This window comes from Oreochromis niloticus, linkage group LG14, assembly GCF_001858045.2.
Source record: "Oreochromis niloticus isolate F11D_XX linkage group LG14, O_niloticus_UMD_NMBU, whole genome shotgun sequence".
Taxonomy (NCBI): Eukaryota; Metazoa; Chordata; class Actinopteri; order Cichliformes; family Cichlidae; genus Oreochromis; species Oreochromis niloticus.
In genome coordinates, this window is record NC_031979.2 from 15,012,860 (window position 1) to 15,034,351 (window position 21,492).

At 40.9% G+C, this 21,492-nt stretch overlaps 1 protein-coding gene across 4 annotated transcripts in view; it reads right to left on the reverse strand.

Moving 5' to 3' along the window:
- Positions 1-221: 221 nt before the first annotated feature.
- The window catches only part of vaspb (vasodilator stimulated phosphoprotein b), a 32,449-nt gene continuing 11,178 nt past the window's right edge, over positions 222-21,492 (reverse strand). The window contains exons 2-15 of one of the 4 annotated variants that reach the window (XR_002064573.2): positions 13,026-13,197; positions 9,966-10,146; positions 8,460-8,526; positions 7,058-7,161; positions 5,697-5,965; positions 5,349-5,488; positions 5,129-5,180; positions 4,541-4,568; positions 4,397-4,436; positions 4,140-4,196; positions 3,468-3,537; positions 1,782-1,839; positions 1,598-1,685; positions 222-1,382 (exon numbers count right to left, since the gene is read on the reverse strand). Coding sequence is in view for 3 of the 4 variants with exons in the window: in XM_005474579.4 (XP_005474636.1) it covers positions 1,651-1,685; positions 1,782-1,839; positions 3,468-3,537; positions 4,140-4,196; positions 4,397-4,436; positions 4,541-4,568; positions 5,129-5,180; positions 5,349-5,488; positions 5,697-5,965; positions 7,058-7,161; positions 8,460-8,526; positions 9,966-10,146; positions 13,026-13,197 (1,273 nt within the window). In the remaining variant the exon portion in view is untranslated. Of the gene's footprint in view, positions 1,686-1,781; positions 1,840-3,467; positions 3,538-4,139; positions 4,197-4,396; positions 4,437-4,540; positions 4,569-5,128; positions 5,181-5,348; positions 5,489-5,696; positions 5,966-7,057; positions 7,162-8,459; positions 8,527-9,965; positions 10,147-13,025; positions 13,198-21,492 lie in introns of all 4 variants that reach the window. The other 3 variants (XM_005474580.4, XM_005474579.4, XM_005474581.4) reach the window with 3 other exon arrangements.

Below are 21,492 nucleotides of genomic sequence, written 5' to 3' on the forward strand. Positions count from 1 at the left end.
ATGGAGGATATGCAGACTGATGGGGTAACAGAAGAGGATACTAGATATAGGGCGAGATGGAGGGAGCAGCCAAAGAAGACTATGACAATTACCCAAGTTCTAAGTAAACATTTTTATGCATAAATGGAGTTTGGGATTTTAAATATAGCAAAATTTGTGCAGCACAGCCCACACTCCATAAAATTCAAATACAATAGAAAAGACGACTCCAGACAAAGTGATGCGTTTCAAGAAGCAGCTGTATTCGACTATAAAGGCATTTCTAATCCAGTGTCTCTAAGCTGTTTTCTTTATATTTCAGTGTAAAAAGCCTAGACTCTATTAGAAAAAAGAAAGTAAACAAAAACAAAAAAAAAAACAACATTTCATTAGAAAACAAATCATTGAAAAAAAAAAAAAGATAATGAAATTCCCATTCACCAGTCATTTCAATTAAAATAGAAACACCTTTTTTTGCTAACATTTCCCTCAAAACATATATATTTTTCCATATATATATATTTATATATTTATTCTCAAGGCAGTTGGTCATGGCCAAATTAATTGACCTCATCATGGCCATTTTTCATGTTTCAAAATTAGAAAACGGATCTAGAAGGGAAAAAAAACACAACAACAACAAAGAAAAAAAATAATATAACAACAAGCAGAAGCACAGTGGACAGCAAGAGTGCCGCACTGGCCAATGAATAAGGTCTCATTTTAAGTGAGAGGGAATAGTCTATCAAGGCGGTGTGGCACACAGACACACTTCCTCTGGAACAAGTGCAATGCAAAGAGAATAAGTTTCTCACATCATAAAACTACAACACACTCCTCTTTCACAGCACTCTGGTTGAACATTAGCTTCCCTTTGCTTGTCTCCTCTTCCTCTAGTATCTCTGTGCAGCAGGAGTGTGAAGGCTTTCGTTGTGCTGCTTTAGTTCTTAGTCTTTGGCGGGAGCTCAAAGTCCACTTGACTGAGATATGCTGCAGTATTAAAGAAGATGGCTTCACTGATTCGTTTGATTTTTTTTTCCTCTCCACCTCCAGCTGCCACACAGACTAGCAGAAGTCTCATCATTTTCATGGCAACTGAGAAAGGGAGAAAATGATCCCAGCATGCCAGCCTCTTGCTATTACAGTAAAAAATATGACTAATACAGTGTGCCTGAATACTGAAGACTTCTCTACCAGTAAAAATGGTGCATCTGATAGCAGAAGGAGAGGACACAAGCAGCAGGGGTTCTGCAACAAAGAGGGGTTAGAGATGGCAAACTTGCAAGAGCAACTCTGGCGTTAGGTCAGTGCTCTGAAATGATTCAGATGAACAGGACACAAAGAGGGCAAGACGAGACGGGACGGCTGAGCGGGAAGAGATGGTACAGATGGGGACATCACCGCTGCAATAAAAGCAAGTGATGGTCAAAAAGTGCCAAATGGCGACTTGAGGAGGTTCCCTGGGTTACCATTAAGATGAAGTGAATATGCATGTTGTACAGTAAGCACATATGCTCATGTGTTTGTGTAAGAGAGATAGAAGAGAAAATGTGTAGAAGATAAAGAGAAATCCCTGGGCTACATGAGAGGGTGACGTGGAGGAAAGGCCTCAGCGGACCTCGATCAGCTCCATCCATCGCATCCCTCCGTTACACCTGATGCTCAGCAGAACTATGTGCTTCTCTTCTGAAGCTCCTGAATAAAGGCTGTAAAAGCAACGAGAAACACACGGTAAGTACACAAACTAGTTGATACTGGAGCAAAATTTAAAATTAAAGGGGTTTTTTCAAGTGTAATCTAACCTCCAATAATTTCCTCTTTGACTTTTTGTAGTTCTTTCCGCACTTCCTCCAAGATCTCCTGCAGGAAAAAAAAAAAAAAAAAAAAAAAAAAGGTACAAACCGTTAGCCATGGCGATACATTTGTGATTTAGAAAAAAATATTTTTTTTGCAGTAACCAGGTGACACGCGAAATCTCCGTATACATACAACATATATTTTTCGGACTTGTGGCAGAACGCAATGCATTGGTGTTGACCAGAAAAATGTAGGTTTCTCTAAACCTCTGTCAGGATTAAGACCTTTTCATGCATTAAACATTGTTGGCTTAATCAACTGGACTGAATTCTGTCATTTAGGCATGAGTTACTTTTATGGAAATCTGCAAACACAATAACGATCCACAGTACCTGCAGTTTGCTTGCAAGATTTAACAGTACAACAGTGACATAATGCATGAGGTCAGACTGTCTTTTTGCATGGCAGCTTTATTTTGATAGATGCTTTGATAACTAGAGAGGCCACTTCCTATGTGTAGCTATGGGAACAAACATCCCACACATCAGATTAGAAATAACAGGAGCTTGTGAAGTATGATTATATACACCACATCTGCGATAAGATCCGGACTGATCCTGTCCCAAGCTGGGAATGTAATTATTGTCAGTAGTTAATATTATTGCTGTTGTACCAGCTGCATAAATGCACAGCAACTGGTTTGCAACACACTCGAAAACATACTCCTGGAAACAGCTGGAAGCTACAAACTAACTTCATCTCCTAAAAACACTTTGCCAAAACTAGGCCTATAGTGATTACTGGTGAATGTCATTATATTGTCCTGTCACAGACTTTGTATTTTATAATTATTTGGATCTTTAACAGAACAATGTGAGAGGGGGGGAAAAAAAAAAAAAAAAAAAACCTCACACAAAATAGGTGTGTTTTAGGTGTTTTAGTCCTATTGGCACACGTGCATAAAATGAAGCACATCAACATGCAGCCTTTACAAACATTTGTGAAAGAATGAGTTGTTATAAAGAGCTGTCGTGCTGTAAAAGGCTGCCACCATTGCAATAAGCGAGTTGGTGAAACGTTCAAGTGATATTATTGCAAAGTGGAAGTATTAACGAACCACAGCAACTCAGCCATGAAGTAGCAGACCATGTGAAGCTACAGAGTTACTGATGCTGACTCAATAACACACAGTTCCAAACCTCCTCTGACTTTAACATCAGCACAGAAAGGTGTGCACTGGGTCATTCGTGACATGGGCTTTCATGGCTGAGCAGCTCCTGCAATGTGGAAGTGGCTCAGCACTTTTGTCCATTTAGTCTACACAAGTAGGCGATTTTGAATTCAGTTTTTCACTAAGAAGCAGGAGTTTCTGCTGGTTAGACGATGAAAGGGAATAAAAGTGGGTTTTTAAACACCATAAATTTCAGTGTCATTGTTAATCAAAAGCTATCTAAGCTTACTAGGTCAGAGCAAGGTTCAACAGACTGAGACTGCCATTGTCAAACTTTTGTTGAAAAGGTGACCTCAGGCCAGCGTATTCAGATGGAGTCAGATTCATGCAAAACAATGCATATCAGAAGCTTTAGAGAAATCAGCTTTCTCATTTACATGACAAAAATTCAGATCCAAACATTCAAGTGTAGCAGCTTTGACCAAGAACTGATGATCGCTGGGTCGATGAGCATATTTACCTGTTTCATTTTCTCTAAATCTGAGTCATCGGCTCCACTTGCTTCATTATTATTGCTTGCAGCCTTTGCCCTGTAACAAGACATGAAACAGACATGCAAATATTTCATGTTTATCTTTCCACAAAACCGGTGCAACACATCAAGCGTATTGTCACAGTATAGAGCAAATGAAGGACCAGTGAATGGAAGAATGCAGAAATGAAATGAAGGTTAACCTATGTAAACTCATTAACCTACCTTTCTGAAGCTCAAGGATGCTGACGAGCTATAAATTTATGCCTGATATTAACTGATCTAGCTAGCACAGGTTTAAGAGTAGTGTATGGCTCTGCTAGGACCTTTTACCACAAAAACTACATGTACGTTCTTGAACTACAACATAGAGACAAACAAAGCCATCAAAGATGTCAGAGAGGACAGCGCCAACCCCAGCTGAGAGAAGTGACATGAAAATAAGCATGAATCATACACCCAGGCTCCCATTTTATTAGTCAGTTTTCAGAGATGGCACACTCAGCTGCTACATCTACGGGTAGCTTGGGTGCATGCCATTCGCCGATCCATTAGATGGTGCTATCAACTGTAAAATATGCTACCCCAGCATGAAGATTTGAGAGGGAAGAATAAAGGAAGGGATGCTAAAGGTGATGAATGAATGGGGCACATGTATACCTGGGAACTTGGGACAATGAGGAAGTGGAGTCCATGCTCTTGGGGATGGAGTTATTCCTGTTAGTGAGACACACACACTCTCGCTCTTAAAATGAAAATGGACGACATTCGCACACACGCACAAAAAACTCACGCTTGTGCAAAGATGCAGGCGTGGACACAAAAATGTGCGCACACTGGTGAACGGGGTGAGCCGACACATGGGACACCTGGAGGTGACAGCTTTACTGCAGGGAAATAACTGCATCGAGGCTCACCTGATCATGGAAGGTTTCTCCCAAGGTCTTCTGATGGTGTCTGAAAAAGAAAATGTATGAAAACATGAGTTGTTAATCTTCACTCATCAGTATATCAGAATGAACGTAGGTGGCATGCTACAGACAAAACTGTTCAGTTCTCACCACTTTGACTTGGAGACTCTGACTCATCCTGTAGAGAGGAGGGAAAAAAAACATGGAGACTTCTCTTAACAGTGAGTCATCCTCAGCCTTGAGTGGTTGGTTACATGTAAAAACACTTTACATTTGTCTGGTGTTACATAAAGGGAACCGATTATGCTTCCCCTTACTTTCTGGCATGTCTACAGTGTTATGTTACGACGATACTGTAACAAGGCCATGGTGTCAAATAATGACATCGTATCTGTAAGTGTGAGCCGAAAGCTCAGGCTTCAACCGTTTATTCTACTCTTGGCAATGTTTAATAACCTGCCAATGTGAGCACAGAAACCCCACCCACCTGCTGTTTAAATGTTTTACTTACGAGGGGCAACCAATCAGGACAAAGCTGGCTTACAGGGGAGAGCGTGGATATCAGTAGCTAGTAGTAACGGCTTGTTTTATATATTGAATGAACTATGGGGCTGGGTCTAGGCTCAGTGTAAGATAAATAAGGGTTATTTGAACTGAAAAGGATCCAAAGCTACTTTAATAAAGTCCAAGACTAAAATTATTATTACAAAAACAATTTGACAAAAAGCCGACCCTTACATTATCTTGTGGTTTTACAGGTGGCTTCTCTCCAGTGTCTGCAGCTTTTCTCCTGATAAAGGAAAATAAAAATAGTAAGTTTAATAATCAAGCAGAAAAACTTGCAAGAGCTGACTGAATATAATGTATGTAATAAATGATTATTGATCAAAAGACAAGTGAAGATTGTAACTACTTAATATAAAACCTTATGTGGCTTCAAACTTGTGGCGTAACCTACCTCCGTGCCAAGATGGCACTCATTTCACCCATCAAACCGCCTCCTCCTCCTCCAATGGATGCGTTGCTGCTGCGGGTGGACTCAGTTCTGGAAACTGGAGCTGGAGTTGGAGCTGGAGATGCAGACGGGCCATCATCCTGCTGAGGGCAGCAAATAGCAAAAGCATGGATGGTGGTGTCACAGATCTGCATCTCTAAATAACTCTTAGTATCGTATCAGTACAACAGTGGAATATCCAATTAGAATAATGAGAGAAGCACATGATAGATTGAGTGATTTGTCAATTGTATGCTAATGTGGCCTTTAACAGCAGCTGCAAAGTAACAGTCAAATCTGGCACATACTCACCTTGGATACTTTGCGGAGTTTAGCTCCTGCCAGGGCAGCCGCCAAGCCCCCTCCTGCCCCTCCTCCCCCACCGCCAATGCCATTTCCGCCATCCGAAGTGGGCAGGGGTGGGGCCGGGGGAGGTCCCGTGGGAGGTGGACCCGGAGGCGGGGGGATGCCACCGGCTGGAGGAGGGGCAGGAGCTGGAGGAGGGCCAGGGGGTGGAGGAGGAGCCGGTGGAGGAGCGGGGCCTCCAGTGGCCAGTGGAGGGGCTGGAGGGGCTGGAGGAACTGGACAGAGAAGGACCATCAGTTAGACTGTAAAGTATTCAGAGAAGATTCACACCAATGAGAGCATGACGCAGGTACACAAAATTCAAAACAGTGCTTAGATGGCCTCTGTATGGCACAGAGGGGAAGACTGATCTTCTAAAACTGTCAAAAGCATAAACAGAGCATAGAGTCAGCACCTAAAGCACTAAAACAGCTCCTGCATCTAAAAAGTCAAATTGAACTTAAACAGCTTGATTGATGCTCCATGTTTAGTGGTTTTATATTTTTCTGTCTTGGACAAACCACTTTTCATATCTGATTTTATTGTGATTTGAATGCTGAATTTTCACACTGCTGGACACTGGAATTACCAGCAGTCTCCTATCTGTGTCCCAATCCTACAAGCACTTGCTTTATCTGGAGGGCATCCAGCAGCATGCTTCTGTACCCGGTGCAGCTGCACCCCTCTGTGAGTGATGGTGGATACAGACACTCCAAGACCTTGAGCGACAATTCTAATATATGATGTCTGATGTCAAGAAAGATGTGGTACCGACGCTGAGAGCACAGTTCTCGACAGTGTTGTGCGTGAATCATTTATTGTTACAGTTCAGAATTAGGGACAGCCTTCAGATTTTCCATCAATGTTTAAAAAAAAAAAAAAATCAGCCAGTGAAAGAAAAAGTCACAACCTCTGTCTGGACATCACATAAAATGGGGAGTATTAGAGCCTGACTGATATATCACCAGAGCTGATATAATAGCATTTTTCAAAGTCGGCATTTATAACAACTAAAAACAAAAAGTACATTTTAAAAAGTAACAGAGACTATACAAAATAAATGTTAGGGAAATCTGTTTGTGTATCTGAAAGAGGGAGAAAAAAAAAAAAAAGATCAGCCAAAATGTTTTGGCTGATCTGACACGACCCTGTATCAGTCTTAAAATCCCCTGTTGTTTTTGGTAGTTGCTACGCAGAATGAATTCCAGCTTTCCTTTCAGGGCGATCATGTGCTGCACATTTACCTGAGAATAACACTGAAATAGAACAAAAGTGGAGTGTATTAATGTCAAGTGGTGTTATGTTGACAAGCGCAGGTGTTTCCTGACCTGCAGCAGCTTGTCTTTCTCTTTCCAGCCTCTCTCTTTCCTGTCGCTCCCACTCCTGTCTTTCTCTCTCCTGTCGCTCCTGTTCCAACCTCTGCTGCTCCAACCTGAGCACAAACAAACAAATCTGTTACATTTGTATGTGAACATGTTTAAAATAAACCGAGAGTAATGAAAATAAACAGGCCCACAATTAAATTAAAGTCTGGGACCTGCCAAGACTCAAAGCCTCGAATCATGTGCAAGTGTCCTGTAGATTACTGAATTATTTATGCACCAACCACTGTTTCAGGACAACTTCTAACATTTCAAACAAACACGCAAAAAGAGATTTATATAAAATCTAGAGACTTTTTTAAAAGGACAAGAGGTGAATTTCACTTTTAATTAGTCTATCACTAACAAGTCCACAGCTGGTCAAAATGATCCAATGTGAGCTGCCGCGGTTGGCTACATCTCCCTCCTCTCTCCCAACACATCTGCCACTCATAACAGCTGATTACAGAGCACCACACATGCACTGTACACAGTGTACACACACTAAAGTGCAGAGCCACACACATGCCCATAATCACACATAATGTCAAGCAGCGAGCTGAGGAAAGGGTGAGGGGCGGTCGCATTCATGTCGGTTATTCTGCCTCTTTTCACAACTGCTGAACATCATCGATGTTTACAGCTGCTGAGAATGCCTGCAAATATTATCCACAAACACCTGCATCTCTGTTGGACTTTTAAGGTTTTAGAAGCTCCCTGAGCCTCAGCATGCCACTGGATAATGAGACAGCCAGGCAAGCAGCAATGCCGATTATAAAATCCTCCTAGACTGTGCTCTTTATCACCTTTTAGTGTAAATAAGATTAAAAGGTTAATGCTTAGTCCATGTGAGTCTAAGGGTCTCGCTGATGGGACAGGCTGATGGAGACATGGCGGGAAAATGTAAGCAGCATCCACTTTACTGTCTTTTTAACCTTTAAACTACACGGGCTGACTAAGGCTTTAACAGCGTCAAGCTAATGCCATCAAATCCTCTGCATATGCGTGTGTGCCCTAACCCTGCCAAGCGGACTACTGCAGAGCCAAAACAGCTCGACTTGCTATTGATTGTTATGCAACTGAACCCAGGAGATTGTTTGCATCAGTTAGAAAACATACACTTCACATGTCCGCACAGTACAGTAAGCTCACATAAGAGGTAAACAAAAAAGAATCAGAAAAAATATCTGATTATTAAACGAAAAGTCATATACGACCAAGCTGAAAAATGGCAATGTAATCAGAGTTATCAGCTGAACCAAGCCCAGAAGATATGCAAGCGGAGCAGCAGTAAAATGCGACCAGCGGTGGATTACAACTAGCAAAGTGAAAAAGGCGGACTGCATTTAGCAGAAAGTCTTCAAGGTACCTCCGCTGTTGTTCAAGCTCTTCAGGAGAAGGCCCATTTGACACGGGGCGGGGGAGGGTCGCATAACCTGCCAAAAACAGAAAATACAAAACATTTGTGATGATTACTATGAAGCAATAATTACTGACACGCTCAAGTTCATCCAATCTGTTCTTTTACTGACGCACACATTTTTTTTTATATCTGTGCTGTTGATACTGTACAAAGTCTGCAGACAGTGTGGACAGCCACGATATGACACACAGGGACCTCAAATGGGTGGTGCGCACTAATCAAGCATTTACAATGCTACATTTTATCAAGTATTTTTCATGGCTCAGCAACACAGGATACACAGAGTATTCATTTAAATAGCCAGCTGTTGTAAATAAGCAGAGGTAAGAACAACACTGACTATGAATAAGTGCTGAAACTGTTAAAAAACAGTTAAGAAAACAATAAAAGTTCTAATTATGTGACTGTTCGATGAATACCAGGATTCACTCGGAGGAAATATTCAAACTATTTTCTATTTAACAGGATTGGATGATATGTGTGGACTAATGACTAAGAAATAATGTGCTCAACTGTTACAGCCACAGTGTAGGACGCAGCTATCGCAGGTCCTTCATCCCAACAGCGGTCAGACTGTACAATACACACATACAATAGATACCTACAAAAATAAAAGTTTACTCCCACTGCACTTTATGCACATATGAAAAATATGACAATGACAAATATTTACTGTATATAGCAACCATATGTAAATAGTAGAAATGACTCTAGTTTAATTTTTTGGCTTTTTTTCCTTTCCCTTCCCTTTTTCTTCTGACCGATTTGCTCCTGTAATGTGTGAATTCCCCCAGTGTGGAATTAATAAAGTCTACATCTAAATGACAAAATGTGATCTGAGTGAGTAATTTTCATGCATTTACACCGACTCTGTGCACAACTGTAGCCAGACACAGTATAGACTCAGCACAGCAGCATGAGACCAAACAAAGAATTTTACTCAGACAACAGGACGGACCTTCCCAGCACGTCTCATTTTCCATTTTCCCACCAATTTGCTTGTCTTGATGACTTATTTCTGCTTTTAAATTCACTTCTCGGGAAATCTCTTCCTTTAATGTTCTGAGAAAAATGTATCTGCAGTAAGTGAGTATCAGGACTAGTAATCAGGATACATTATTCGACCTTTTTATATCTACCCTGCTACCCTGTTTGTTGTACATCACTGAGAATCACACTCATCACTTGAAGGAAGCTTGTTAGCAAAGTGTTTCACGCGGTCCAGGGTGGTGTTAATATCAGCTCAATCACATGCCTGTTTTCTCTAACTGATTGACAAGAAATGCATATGTAACCGCTGTGTGGTTTTAGTGTATTGTTTACCATGTACTGGCTGATAAGTTACCACAAAACAGGAAGTTGTAACTTTGAGACGTTTTCATTCGTGCAGGATCAAATCTGTAAAGTCAAAAGCAAAGTCCATGGATGGCGTAGCTACAGATGCTCGTTTACCTGCATCTGCCATGGAGTTGAGGACCTCCAGAGCGTGGCTCATGCCATTGGCAAATAAAGTAGCATCCTCCTTGCTGCCAAAGTTGAGTCCCCAAACTTGTCGGGCATCCCGCCACTGGTGAAAATTAGGTGTGGCCTGATTATACTTGAGGCCTCTAACGATTGGACAGTTTATAACAACCTGAGGAGAAGAAAGAGAGCAGAGGAGTCACAAAGTTGTTTAAAAATAAATTATATATCCAAAACAACTTCTAAAATCCCCACAAACTAATATCCCTGCTTATGCATAACATGACTGTGTCTGCTTAAATGTTTATGGACTATGCTGGTACAGATTCCAACCACCAGGTGGTGTGAAGCTTATGAAGCTGGGGGAAAAAATGTTCTGGGTTTGAGTGTTTGCCTGAATGTGCTGACATGCCATTTCACTATTTGTTTAACAGCCTCTGGATTCCACAGAGGAGAGGGGAGGATAGGAGACCCTGTCAGGGGGGCAGCATGCACTGAATGTAAGGGTAGCAAGTTCATCTGCCACTGCAGACATCATTAAAAATAGACAAATAAAACTTCAGTCTTCCTGTTTAAAAATAGCAAGGTAGTGTGTAGATGCAAAGAGAATTGCATCACGAATCATGATAAAAGGAATCGAGTAAAACCTGTGGCATGATGAAAAGCCTTAATGCCACAGGTTCCACTTGTGCTTTTTAACTCATCTTAAATCACACCAGGATGCATAAAACAAGTGTGACACCACAAAGACACTTCTAAAGACACCACAGGCACAAGAAAAAAGAAAGAGGAGAACATGAAAAGGAGAGAGAGAGAATACACAGCCACCCTGCATTCCCATTTTCTTCCTGCTGTTCTCATTAACCACAAGCCTAAACTCACTTGGATGTTTCCGTCAGACACAAATATAGAGTCCTTACTGGGTATCAAACTACGTCCTAAATTGTCACAGGAAATGGCTGAACGGGCTAACTATCTCACAGGAAACATCTTCCACTTTAAGACACGTCTCTGGGGAACACTTCAGAGTGCTGAATGTTTAAAGAAGGGGAGAGAGAGAGACACTAAGACGGGCGTATCAAGAACAGACCCACCCAAACTCAGGCTGCCCTGCTTTGTAACATGGAATCGGCTCACCTTTATCAGCTGGGGAGTCATAATCTGATGATAACCACAAAGATACGCCTTCATTATCTTCTGCTTTGAGCACTCAAAACTGAAGGAGGACCTTCCTACATGTTATGCCAAAGGCATGCTGACAATGCACAAAGAACAGCTTTGCGTGTTCGTGTGCACCTCTCGCAAACTGGCAGTAATCAAAAGCATGAACATGGTTGAAGTGCTATTGCTTAAGACAACAGTCGAGTCAAAGCTCAGCTCAGCAAAATCTGTAAGATTAAAAGGACTGGAAGGAATTAAAACACAGGTTTAAAGATAAATAGGGTAACCCAGGGCCTGTTTATTAGTGTAGTTAAGAGCAGCAAGTGTTTGTATAAACGGCTGCAAACGGTGTGAAGCAGTGATCGTGCTCCACACACTAACTTAACGGATTCCCTGCTCCACCTTTCATCAGGTTTCATTAATTCATTCTGTGCCTAAAAGTAAATACTTCTTCTGTCTGCTAGGTACAGAGTTCATGCAATCATATTTGCAGTGTATATAAAAATCATGAAAATTCATAGGGGTGTTTCTTAATACAGTGGCTCCCCACAGAAGCCAGTATGCTTGCATCACCCCTTCCCCCTCTCTGTCTCTCTCTCTCTCACACACATACACACTGACATCAGAGAGAAACTATGAGGAAACTAGTTAGACCATACACTGACCGCCCACTAAGTACACGTGTTCAACTCCTCATTAATGCTAATATCTAATCAGCCAATCTCATGGCAGCAACTCAGTGCATTAAGGCATGTACACATGGTCAAGACGACCTGCTGAAGTTCAAACCAAGCATCAGAATGAGGAAGAAAGGTGGTTTAACTGATTATAAATGTGGCATGATAGTTGGTGCCGCACAGACTGGCCTGAGTATTTCAGAAAGCTGATCTATGGGGATTTTCCCCACACAACCATTTATGGGGTTTACAAAGCATGGTCTGAAAGAGCAAATGTCCAGCGAGGGGCAGTTCTCTACAAGAAGATGTCAGAGGTCAGAGGAGCAAAGCCAGAGTGCTTTGAACTGATAGGAAACCTGTCTAAAGAGCCATTTATTACAACCAAGGTATGCAGAGAAGCATCTCTGAACCCTTGAAGCAGATGGGTTAGAGCAGATGACTGCACCAGGTGCCACCTCTGTCAGCTAAGAACAGGAAACTGAGGGTACAGTTCACACAGGCTCATCAAAATTGGACAACAGAAAATTGGAAAAACGTCATCTGATCCAATCTTAGGTCCCAGTGGCATAAACAACATGAAAGACTGGATCCATCCCATCTTGTAGAGCACCTTTGGGATGTGGTGGAACAGATGAATCCCATCATGGATGTGCACATCCAACAAATCTGAAGCAACTGTGTGATGACATCAAGTTAGCATGGACCAAAAAATCTGAAGAATGTTTCCAGCACTTTGTTGAATCTGTGTCATGAAGAATTATGGTAGCTCTGAAGGCAAAAGAGTGTGGGCGTGTGTTTGTATACTAGCCAGGTGTACCCAATAAAGTGGCCGGTGAGTGTAAATAACTGCACTGCAACCAAACAAGGGGACAAAACAGGTTTGGTTGTGATTTATTATCTTTCCTGTAGCTTCTTCGACAGGCAGAGGGTTTAGGGGGAGGGACATAAACAGCACAGTGGTAGACGATGTAAAAATGCTCTCGAGTGCTTCTAATAAAACTATACTTGCAGTAAATACTCTCCATATAATAAACAGATACAGTGTAGGGTATCACTTAGACTGCAATGATGTCAGTGAAAACCCAGCATTCTCACCCTTGTTTACTCAGACACCTTTAAACAACACAGACGCCCACAGGCCACATGACAGACACTACACACGACTCACAAAGCCAGACACTATGCTAAGCCTGCCCAAAGCTGGCAGATGTACCTGCTGATCTGTCTGCATCTTGCGACCCACTATCCTAAAGGCATTGTTGCTTGGGTTGTGATAGATCTGCACTCTGCTGAAGGTTTGGGGTCCGGTGCCCGCAGGAAGCCACTTCTTATTGCCATCGTCATAGATCATCACAGTGGCCCGAGCCTGGCAAATACTTGATTCACTGAAAAACAGAGCACAAAGAAGAAATCATCAACATTAGTTCACAGCATAGCTTAGTTGACTTTTTAAAAGTCTAAATAATCCACTTTTCTTTGACTAGTACTCAGGCTTGCACTACCACGAGTTCAGCATTTCAAAGGGATCTTTCTGTTAACTTCATTTACCCTTATAGCCACACAAAACTGGTTATCGACTCAGTAACCCAGGGTTCTAGTTACAAATGGGTTCACAGGAAGGAGTGGCGCTAGCAGCATCTGGCTAATCACGAACAAAGAGTTTATTGGCAGCACAGGAAGAGAAAAGAGTAATGTTAGAAAAATTTAAAACACACAACACAGAATCAAAGCAACACAGGTGCTGCAGGGTGCGTGAGTGCCAGAGGAAAAGCACTGTTCAGTAGTTCAGTATTTAAAGTGCTGTATGAATGCATGCAAGTTTTGGCCAGCAAGACTAGAAAGAGCTCATATATGAATAAAGTTTAGACTCTTTGAGGGTAAGAAGGAAAGCCAGCAAAATTTCCTAATTTAATTAGTTCTAATTAATGATGATGGAACAATAAAACTGTTGTAAATTAATCTGAGGCCAACAGAGGAAAAAAAGTAATAAAGAAATGCAAAGACTTCAGACCTTCCTACTATTTCGTACACAGAGGTCTCTGGGGTCTTGCAGGAATGGTGATGTTATGTACACTGTCATGTACACAGTGATTTCATACCTGTTGATCTCTAACCCAGAACATAATCTGCTCCGGAGCAGGTTAGGGTCAGAGTGCGTTACCATGGTGATGTACCCCAGTAAGAAGTGATCCACCTTCATACTACAGAAAACTTCAGGGTTAACCCCGGGTTACCTAGATAAGCTGAAATCCTGCTTTGTAATATAGACATCTGGCAATTAACAGTCGATTTCTGCTCTTCCAAGCCTGAACAAAAAACACCCACTACATGCCGCCACAAAGACGAGGAAGAATTAAAAAGATCCAAAGCCAAATTAAAGTACAGACACAAAAATGAAACCACAGGGCTTTATAGTAGCGACTGCAACCTCAGACAAAAGCATGAAACGGTCTTTGTGAGCACTGCTGCAAACATGTTTGTACTGTATACTGTCATCGGAGAAATACACTAGACTGTTGTTTTTAGGGATGTCACAAAAACAGATACTTCAGTACCAAATCAATACCAACATCCTGAAAATGTGGAGGTACTTGTTCTTTGAAAGGTACAGCTGGGTACCTAACCTAACATACTCTAGATGCCTTAAGGGGAGAAAGGAAACTCAGTCCACAGCAACAGTGTTTCATTTCTTTTGTTTACGTTAGCAACGTCCTGTATTAATAACCTGAAATGTTTGCAAAATGAAAAAAATAAACTAAAATATTTGGAAACGCATTCATTTGTGTTACTACGGAGAATCAAGGACAATTAAGCAAACCACTAATATTTCAGTTACATTGCATTTTTTGTATAAGGACAAAGAAGCACCAATATTGTATCATATAAAGGCTGTGTGTTTTATGTGGCATTGAGCGTGAACTGCGGGTGGAACAGGAGAGGCCAACGAGAAAACATGAGGAAGAACAGCAGACAAATGAATGAAGAACAAAGTTTTTAGTCACGAGGGCCAGTCTTTCAAGACAAACCTCGTCTCATACTGGCTAACCCACAATGCAAGATTAAGAACATTTCAGTGTGTCCTAGGTTTCAAAAAACCCACAACACTAACATAATCAGCTTTGTTTGAACTTCATACGTGTCAGAAAGCACACTAAACTGTATAGACTAGAAAGACAATGTTCTTTATTCAATGAAGTCCTCAGCTTCTGTGCAAATATTAAAAGTTAAGTGTACATTCCTGTCTAAAAAACTCTTTATATTTTGTTAGAAAATGGGGAATAAGTGCAAACATAAATGGAAACATAGTTTTAAAAAAAAGTTTGTACAAGTCTAATAATCTTGAAGTCAGTATTTGGTATGACAACCCTTATTTTTCAGCACAGCCTGAAATCTCCTAGGCAGCTTTTGTTCATTTAACTAGACTTCAGGAATAGTTCTCCAGGCTTCTTGAAGGACATTCAGAGCTCTTCGTTGGATGTTGGCTGACTTTTCTTCTGTTCTCTATCAAGATGATCCCACACTGCTTCAGTAATGTTGCGGTCCGAGCTCTGGGGAGGTCAATTTATGCCTGATAGTGATCCTTTCTGTGTTTTTCTATCCACATATGCTTTTACCGCACTGGCAGTGTGTTTGGGATTGTTGTCATGCTGAAAAATGAAGCTGTGCTAATTAGAGGTTTCTAGATGATACTGCATGGTGGATAAAAAAAAAACAAAACAACTTTTATACATTTATAACCATCCAACCATGACAGAGCCTGCCTCTATCACAGGGGTGGCCAACTCCAGGCCTCGATTGCTGGTGTCCTGCAGGTTTTAGATGTGTCCTTGATCCATCACAGCGGATTTAAATGGCTAAATGACCTCCTCAACATGTCTTTTAGAGTCCAGAGGCCTGGTAATGAACTAATCATTTCATTCAGGTGTGCTGACCCAGGGTGATATCTAAAACCTGCAGGACACCGGCTCTCGAGGCCTGGAGTTGGCCACCCCTGCTCTAGTACATCTCTCGTGACCTCCTCCATACCTACCTATAGTAATTTGAACTTTTTGGGTCATTTGGTATACCCCACCCATTCCTCCCTGTTTCTCTTCCTTAAAAATGGGTTCGTGACCAAAACCATTTCTAATGAGGCTTCAGTGAACAGTAGATCGATCAACTCAAGGGTTATGTGAGGTCCTGTGTCCAGTCTCTGCTAGATTTCTTCCTATTTCATGAAGGACATCACTTTCAGATACTGTTTAGATAGAAGTGGCAAGCCTTAAAAACCTTTTTCTCCCACCTGTTAGTTTCCTCAAATTTTTAATGTCATACTGCACACCATGCTGAGCAACTTTTTAAGTGAATAGCTCTTTGGGCCTTTTTTGGAGCAAAATTACTATTTTGTGTTATTGTGGCATTTTTTTCAAACATTAAACTAAAGAATTATAAACACATTGTGTTTTTGCAACAGGCTGCTAACAACAAAGAGCCTAAAGATCCATTTTACAACTGGTTCTTTGTTCTCTGTTATCTGTAGACACAAAACTGGTTCATGTTTTGAGTTTGGTGTTTTTATGCTGGAATGATTCATAGATCAGTCTTAAGTGGCTGAACAAAGAACAAAAATAAGAACAAGGAATGGACTGAAAATGAGTGAAAAAGCCACCAATGTCAGAAGAAAAACTTCAGAAAACCCGGAGAATATTCCACATTAACGATTTCCACAAAGTCTAATGTCTTCAAAGCGACATATAAAGAAATCAGTAGCCTACATGTGGGAAGAAGAAAAGAAAAAACAAACTAAAAATGCAGTATGGTGTTGATAACTGCTTGGATAAACAGATTAGTTTGATCCTAAACAAAACGCAACAATGGAAGCCGACAAAGACGGGAAGTTGTGCCGTGCTCTGCCAAACAGACGAGGCACTGGAATCTTCCACCTGCTTTCCATCAGCCTCCACCTCATCACACTTTGGAAGAAAACAGCCACGTGTGCGCTGACATCAGTGACAAAATATTTATTAATAGCTCTATGCAGACAGAAAACAAACAAACAAAATTGTTTACTCAGGTATCGCAGGTAGGGCAGACATGTTTAATGCAAAGATCATAGAATAAACAAATATTTCCTTCTCTACACACATATTTGCTTTTTCCTTATGTATGCTAATAATATTGGACCAGAGTAAGGGCATAACATTTAAATAAATACCAGTAAACACCGTAAAGTCTGTATTCATTCATTTAACTGTAAATCTTAATATATGCATGTTAATGCGCATGCGTGTCTCAGCTTAAAGCAAAGCAAAACAGAAGAAACCAAAGTGTCGGTAAATGGTGAGTAGAGGAGTTGTGCAGACACAGAACAACAAAGGTTTTACGACCCCTCCCCCTCCTCTCCTTATTTTCCCTGCATGGTCTCCCTATAGTCCCCTAATCCATCTCTTCCACCTCTCCCTCCATCTGTCCCACCCGTGATACAATCTGCTACTTCCTGTGACACAGCACCAAAGCCCAGCCCACTTCCTGTTGCCAGCAATGCCTAATAAGGACTCATCCAGCCTGAACAATGGATGCATGCATGCACACACGGAGAGGGGGGGGGACGCCATATATATATTATATACCTTATTATATATTATACAACTTCATAACAATTCACTCCATATTTACTAAAGAACAGCAAAAGCAAAAAGGAAAAAAAAAACAGGATAGTAAGGAGCCAAGCATTAGGATTTCATGAGTGATTAAGTGTCTGGGATTGTGGCCTCCAACCAGGAACTACTTAAATTTTTAGGCCTGCAAATATCCCGAAACAGGAGGATTTCTGGTGCAAACAGCCTGTAAATTAAACATGAGGCTGCGTGTGTATAAGTGACTTCACGACACAGCCAGCTTCAGGTTTGCTGTCAAACTTCAAAATGCCTTCCTGTTATTGTGTTATTTGGCACATGCCTTACAATAACTGCGCTGATATTAAATGTTGGCTCACTCTTTCCAGAGTGACTTTTTGTTGTCTGTGCTACCTGTAGCCCTGTAGACATTTGTGTAAGTGTTCTCTGTCTGGGGAAAAAAAAAAAATAACCGCAGAAACCCCTTAAAATACTGGATTCAAGTCAGTCACTGCAACTGTGCATATTTTTCTTCCTCCAATGTTTGCAAACATCGGTTAACAACTTCAGATATTTTCAAACAGGTTAAAAGTGCTAGAAAGACATTTTTGCAGCATGTCTTGTGTTTCAGAGACTAAACATACAGTTCTATCACATCTGCATGTACATCAGTCATTAAGTAACAAGGATGTGCATTAGAGGGGCATAGATAGGTCATGAAGTGCCTGGGGATGGGAATCAGAAAGTTGGCACGGGAATTACAATGAGATGCCGTCATTATATGTCGCCTACGATAACACTGATATTCTCATACAGCGACTCCCAGATAAGCATCTAGGGTCCATCAAAACCACAAGATAAACTCACTGCAAACTACTCTACTTCTGTTCACATACTCATATATTAAGCACCCTCATGTGTGGTCATAAGTAGTGACTGCAGCAAGTAAAGCTGGCAAGGACAACACCCACATGGAAACAGGAGTGCACTGATAATGCATTGCAAGCCGAGTAACTCACAATATCACAATATGTTGACAACAATAACAACAATGCCGTGATATAGCATGTCTCTGATTTGAATCGTCTGTTACATTAAGACATATGTGTAGGTGATAAAGAAAACATCTTACTCCATCACAATTGATCAAATTAACATAAAAAACGCCATCTCACCTGATTTTTCCAGCATTGTTTTTGATGGGCCACTTTAAAATCCCATTATCCAGAAGACTACTTACACTAGGGTCGTCGGATCTTTTAGGGTAAATATGTCATACTATGGCTTGAGTGTAACTCAAGTTAGCATAAAATGATGCCTCATTTCTCTAAAATATCTGGATGTCTGATCTCTCTGACAGCAGATCTGGAGGCCTGTAGAAACCATATGTTTGTAGGTAGAGGACTGATATTTTATTTATTTTATTTTCTCACATTAAAGTCATATATTATTATTTAAAGCTGTTCAAATCTAGTGAATACTTTCACAGATACTATATGAGTGGAAAAACATTTTTATCCAACACCATTCTGACATTTGTCCCTGGTATGGCACAATATAACAAATTCAAATTAACTTTATTAGAAAAAGCATGTTTATGTTATTATAACCAAAATATGTGATGTGTGTACTCAGTCAAGTCACTCCCCAGCAACACGTTTTTTTCTGGCCAAGAGAGATCGTGTCTTTCGTGCCATTATGACACATAACTGATAACAACACTGGACGCTGCTCATTCAATGTTGGTGCAGAATTGTAAGTGCAGCTTAACCACCACATTTTTTGGGGGGCAAATTTGAGACGATCAAGTGGAAGCCTTTTGATAAACTGACATGGAATGACCCCTATGTATTTACTTCCTGTACTAAGGTATCAGTGTGCATGTTATCCCCATGCAGCCGTTCAATGCATTTGTTCTCCCCCTCTGTTTCTCTTCTTCTTTTGCTTCATTTGATACTACCATGAAGAGTAGGGACACCGATAAAGTTGAATAGGTGGGGAACCAAATGATGGCAGGATTGTTCTCCCCTTAGAGCACCAACCTATTTTTAATCTAAACACTGATATTTGAAACCAGTATATGAATTAAGAGGGGGCAATTATTGTGATCTCTTTGTCCCACCACTATAATAATTTAATTTAAGCACAAAAAAATATGAATAAATAAAAGATAACTGCATGTGCTATGCATTTCAGACAATACATGCATATGAAAATGCCAAATTCACTGATAATTCTAATAAACTAAGACCTTATTTTGAACATGCTAGTACAACACAAAGAGAAAAAAAGCTAAACAAAACAAAACACTCCACTATTTAGTAACTACTAATCATCACTTTTACTTCCCGTTTCTGTCTTATCCTTTCATAAATCCTTCCTTATAATTTTCTACATATATTTAGTTTGGTAACACGAGTAACAGACCAAGAAATACTTTTTTTTGTTTTTAAAAATAGTATGTATACATACACATGTATACACATACAGCTATACGCACAGTGTGTGAAGAGCGGATAGCGGACAAGAGCACCCGATCAAAGTCCTTCCTCCTTCTTCTACCCTGCAAAAACTATAATTTTGTTCTACATTTTAAACCCGAGTCATGCTGGGACAGTGAGTAATGAACTCCAGCAATCTGTTCCACAACTTCACTCCACATACAGAAATGCAAAAACTTTTTAGCATTGTACAAACACAGATGTTTTATATCGAATTCCCCCCTTAACCGAATTCTCCATCACTTTGAAAAAAAAAGAAAAAAAAAAAGAAATGTAGTGTATTGTCAGGAAGCAGGCAGCTTATTGCTTTATACGTAGTTTGTGCAGCGTGACAAAGAACATCAGTGAGTTTTAATAGTTGTGACGTCAGGAACAGTGGATTTCAGTATTGTGGATTATCGTTAAGGCACTTTAAAGTGAACATTTGGACTATTGCCCCAAACCTTTGCGCAGTAATTCAAATACGGTGACATCTGTTGATGTCAGTATAGAAAAATTCACATTTAATTATAACTTTTGTCCTCAGCAGCCTTCCTGTTGTATAGGAATAAGTTGGCAGCCACTTGGCTGACAGCTGGCAGCCAAGTGGAGTCAAGTCCCCTCATTCAGACTGATGGCAACACGCTGGCAAACCTCCGACAATCACTCTGAGCTCGTCAGTATCATGTTTTAATTTGAGCGTAAAGCTCAAATTAATAACGGAAATAACGTTTTAATAACAGTTGACAAAGAATGGATTTTACAAACATTTTAGTTTTACTTAGTCAACTCATCAGCAATGAGCATGCTGTTGGGATTGCAGGGCAGCTTATGGGAACTGAGAGGGGACAGAGACTTAGGACTGGGAAATTGATGCATATTTAATGGCAGAGAAAGCAAAGGCTCAAGAGTGAGACTGAGAGTGAGCAGCTGCATTATTGATAGAACTACGGACACTGAGACTCTAAAAGCATGTGTGGCAGACGCGCATAAAGACAGACTTTCACACACCCTCCCCACCTGTCAAGCTGCCAACACATCCACCTGTGCTGACCCGGCCCACTGGGTATAACAGGCTGCAGTGCAGAGGGCTTGCAGCTGGGTCTGATCGGACTGCTTTTTAGTACTAGAATAAAAACACAACAGGCGCGGTCATAAACAACCTATTCCTGTCTTTCCTTGAACAAAGACCACCAATCTAGTGAAGCTGAATGTAGGCAAGCTAACCAAGTCACCAGATGATTTAAGAGTTTTTCTCTTAAGCACAAATAGGTCACTGACTGCTGCTCTGGGAAGGATTTGAGCCAACAGCCTCAATGCAAGAAAGGACTTCACCACAGGAAGTGATCACCCGACTGATATGCAAATTGCTCATTTATTGCAACACGGCTGAGTCCGTCATCGCTTCTTGTTGGAGCCAGAGTGAGTGCCTCATCCCCTCTGTGATTTGGTCTTCTTGGTGAGTTAGGGGTTAACAGGAAATCGCAGTGCACGGCTGGGGCACACGCCGTCTTGGAAATATCTGTATAAGGCTATGCTCTCAGAGCTTTTCTCAGAATGGCAAGTACAGTCAGGCCCAGTAGCTCCTTCTCTTCCCTCTTTCTCC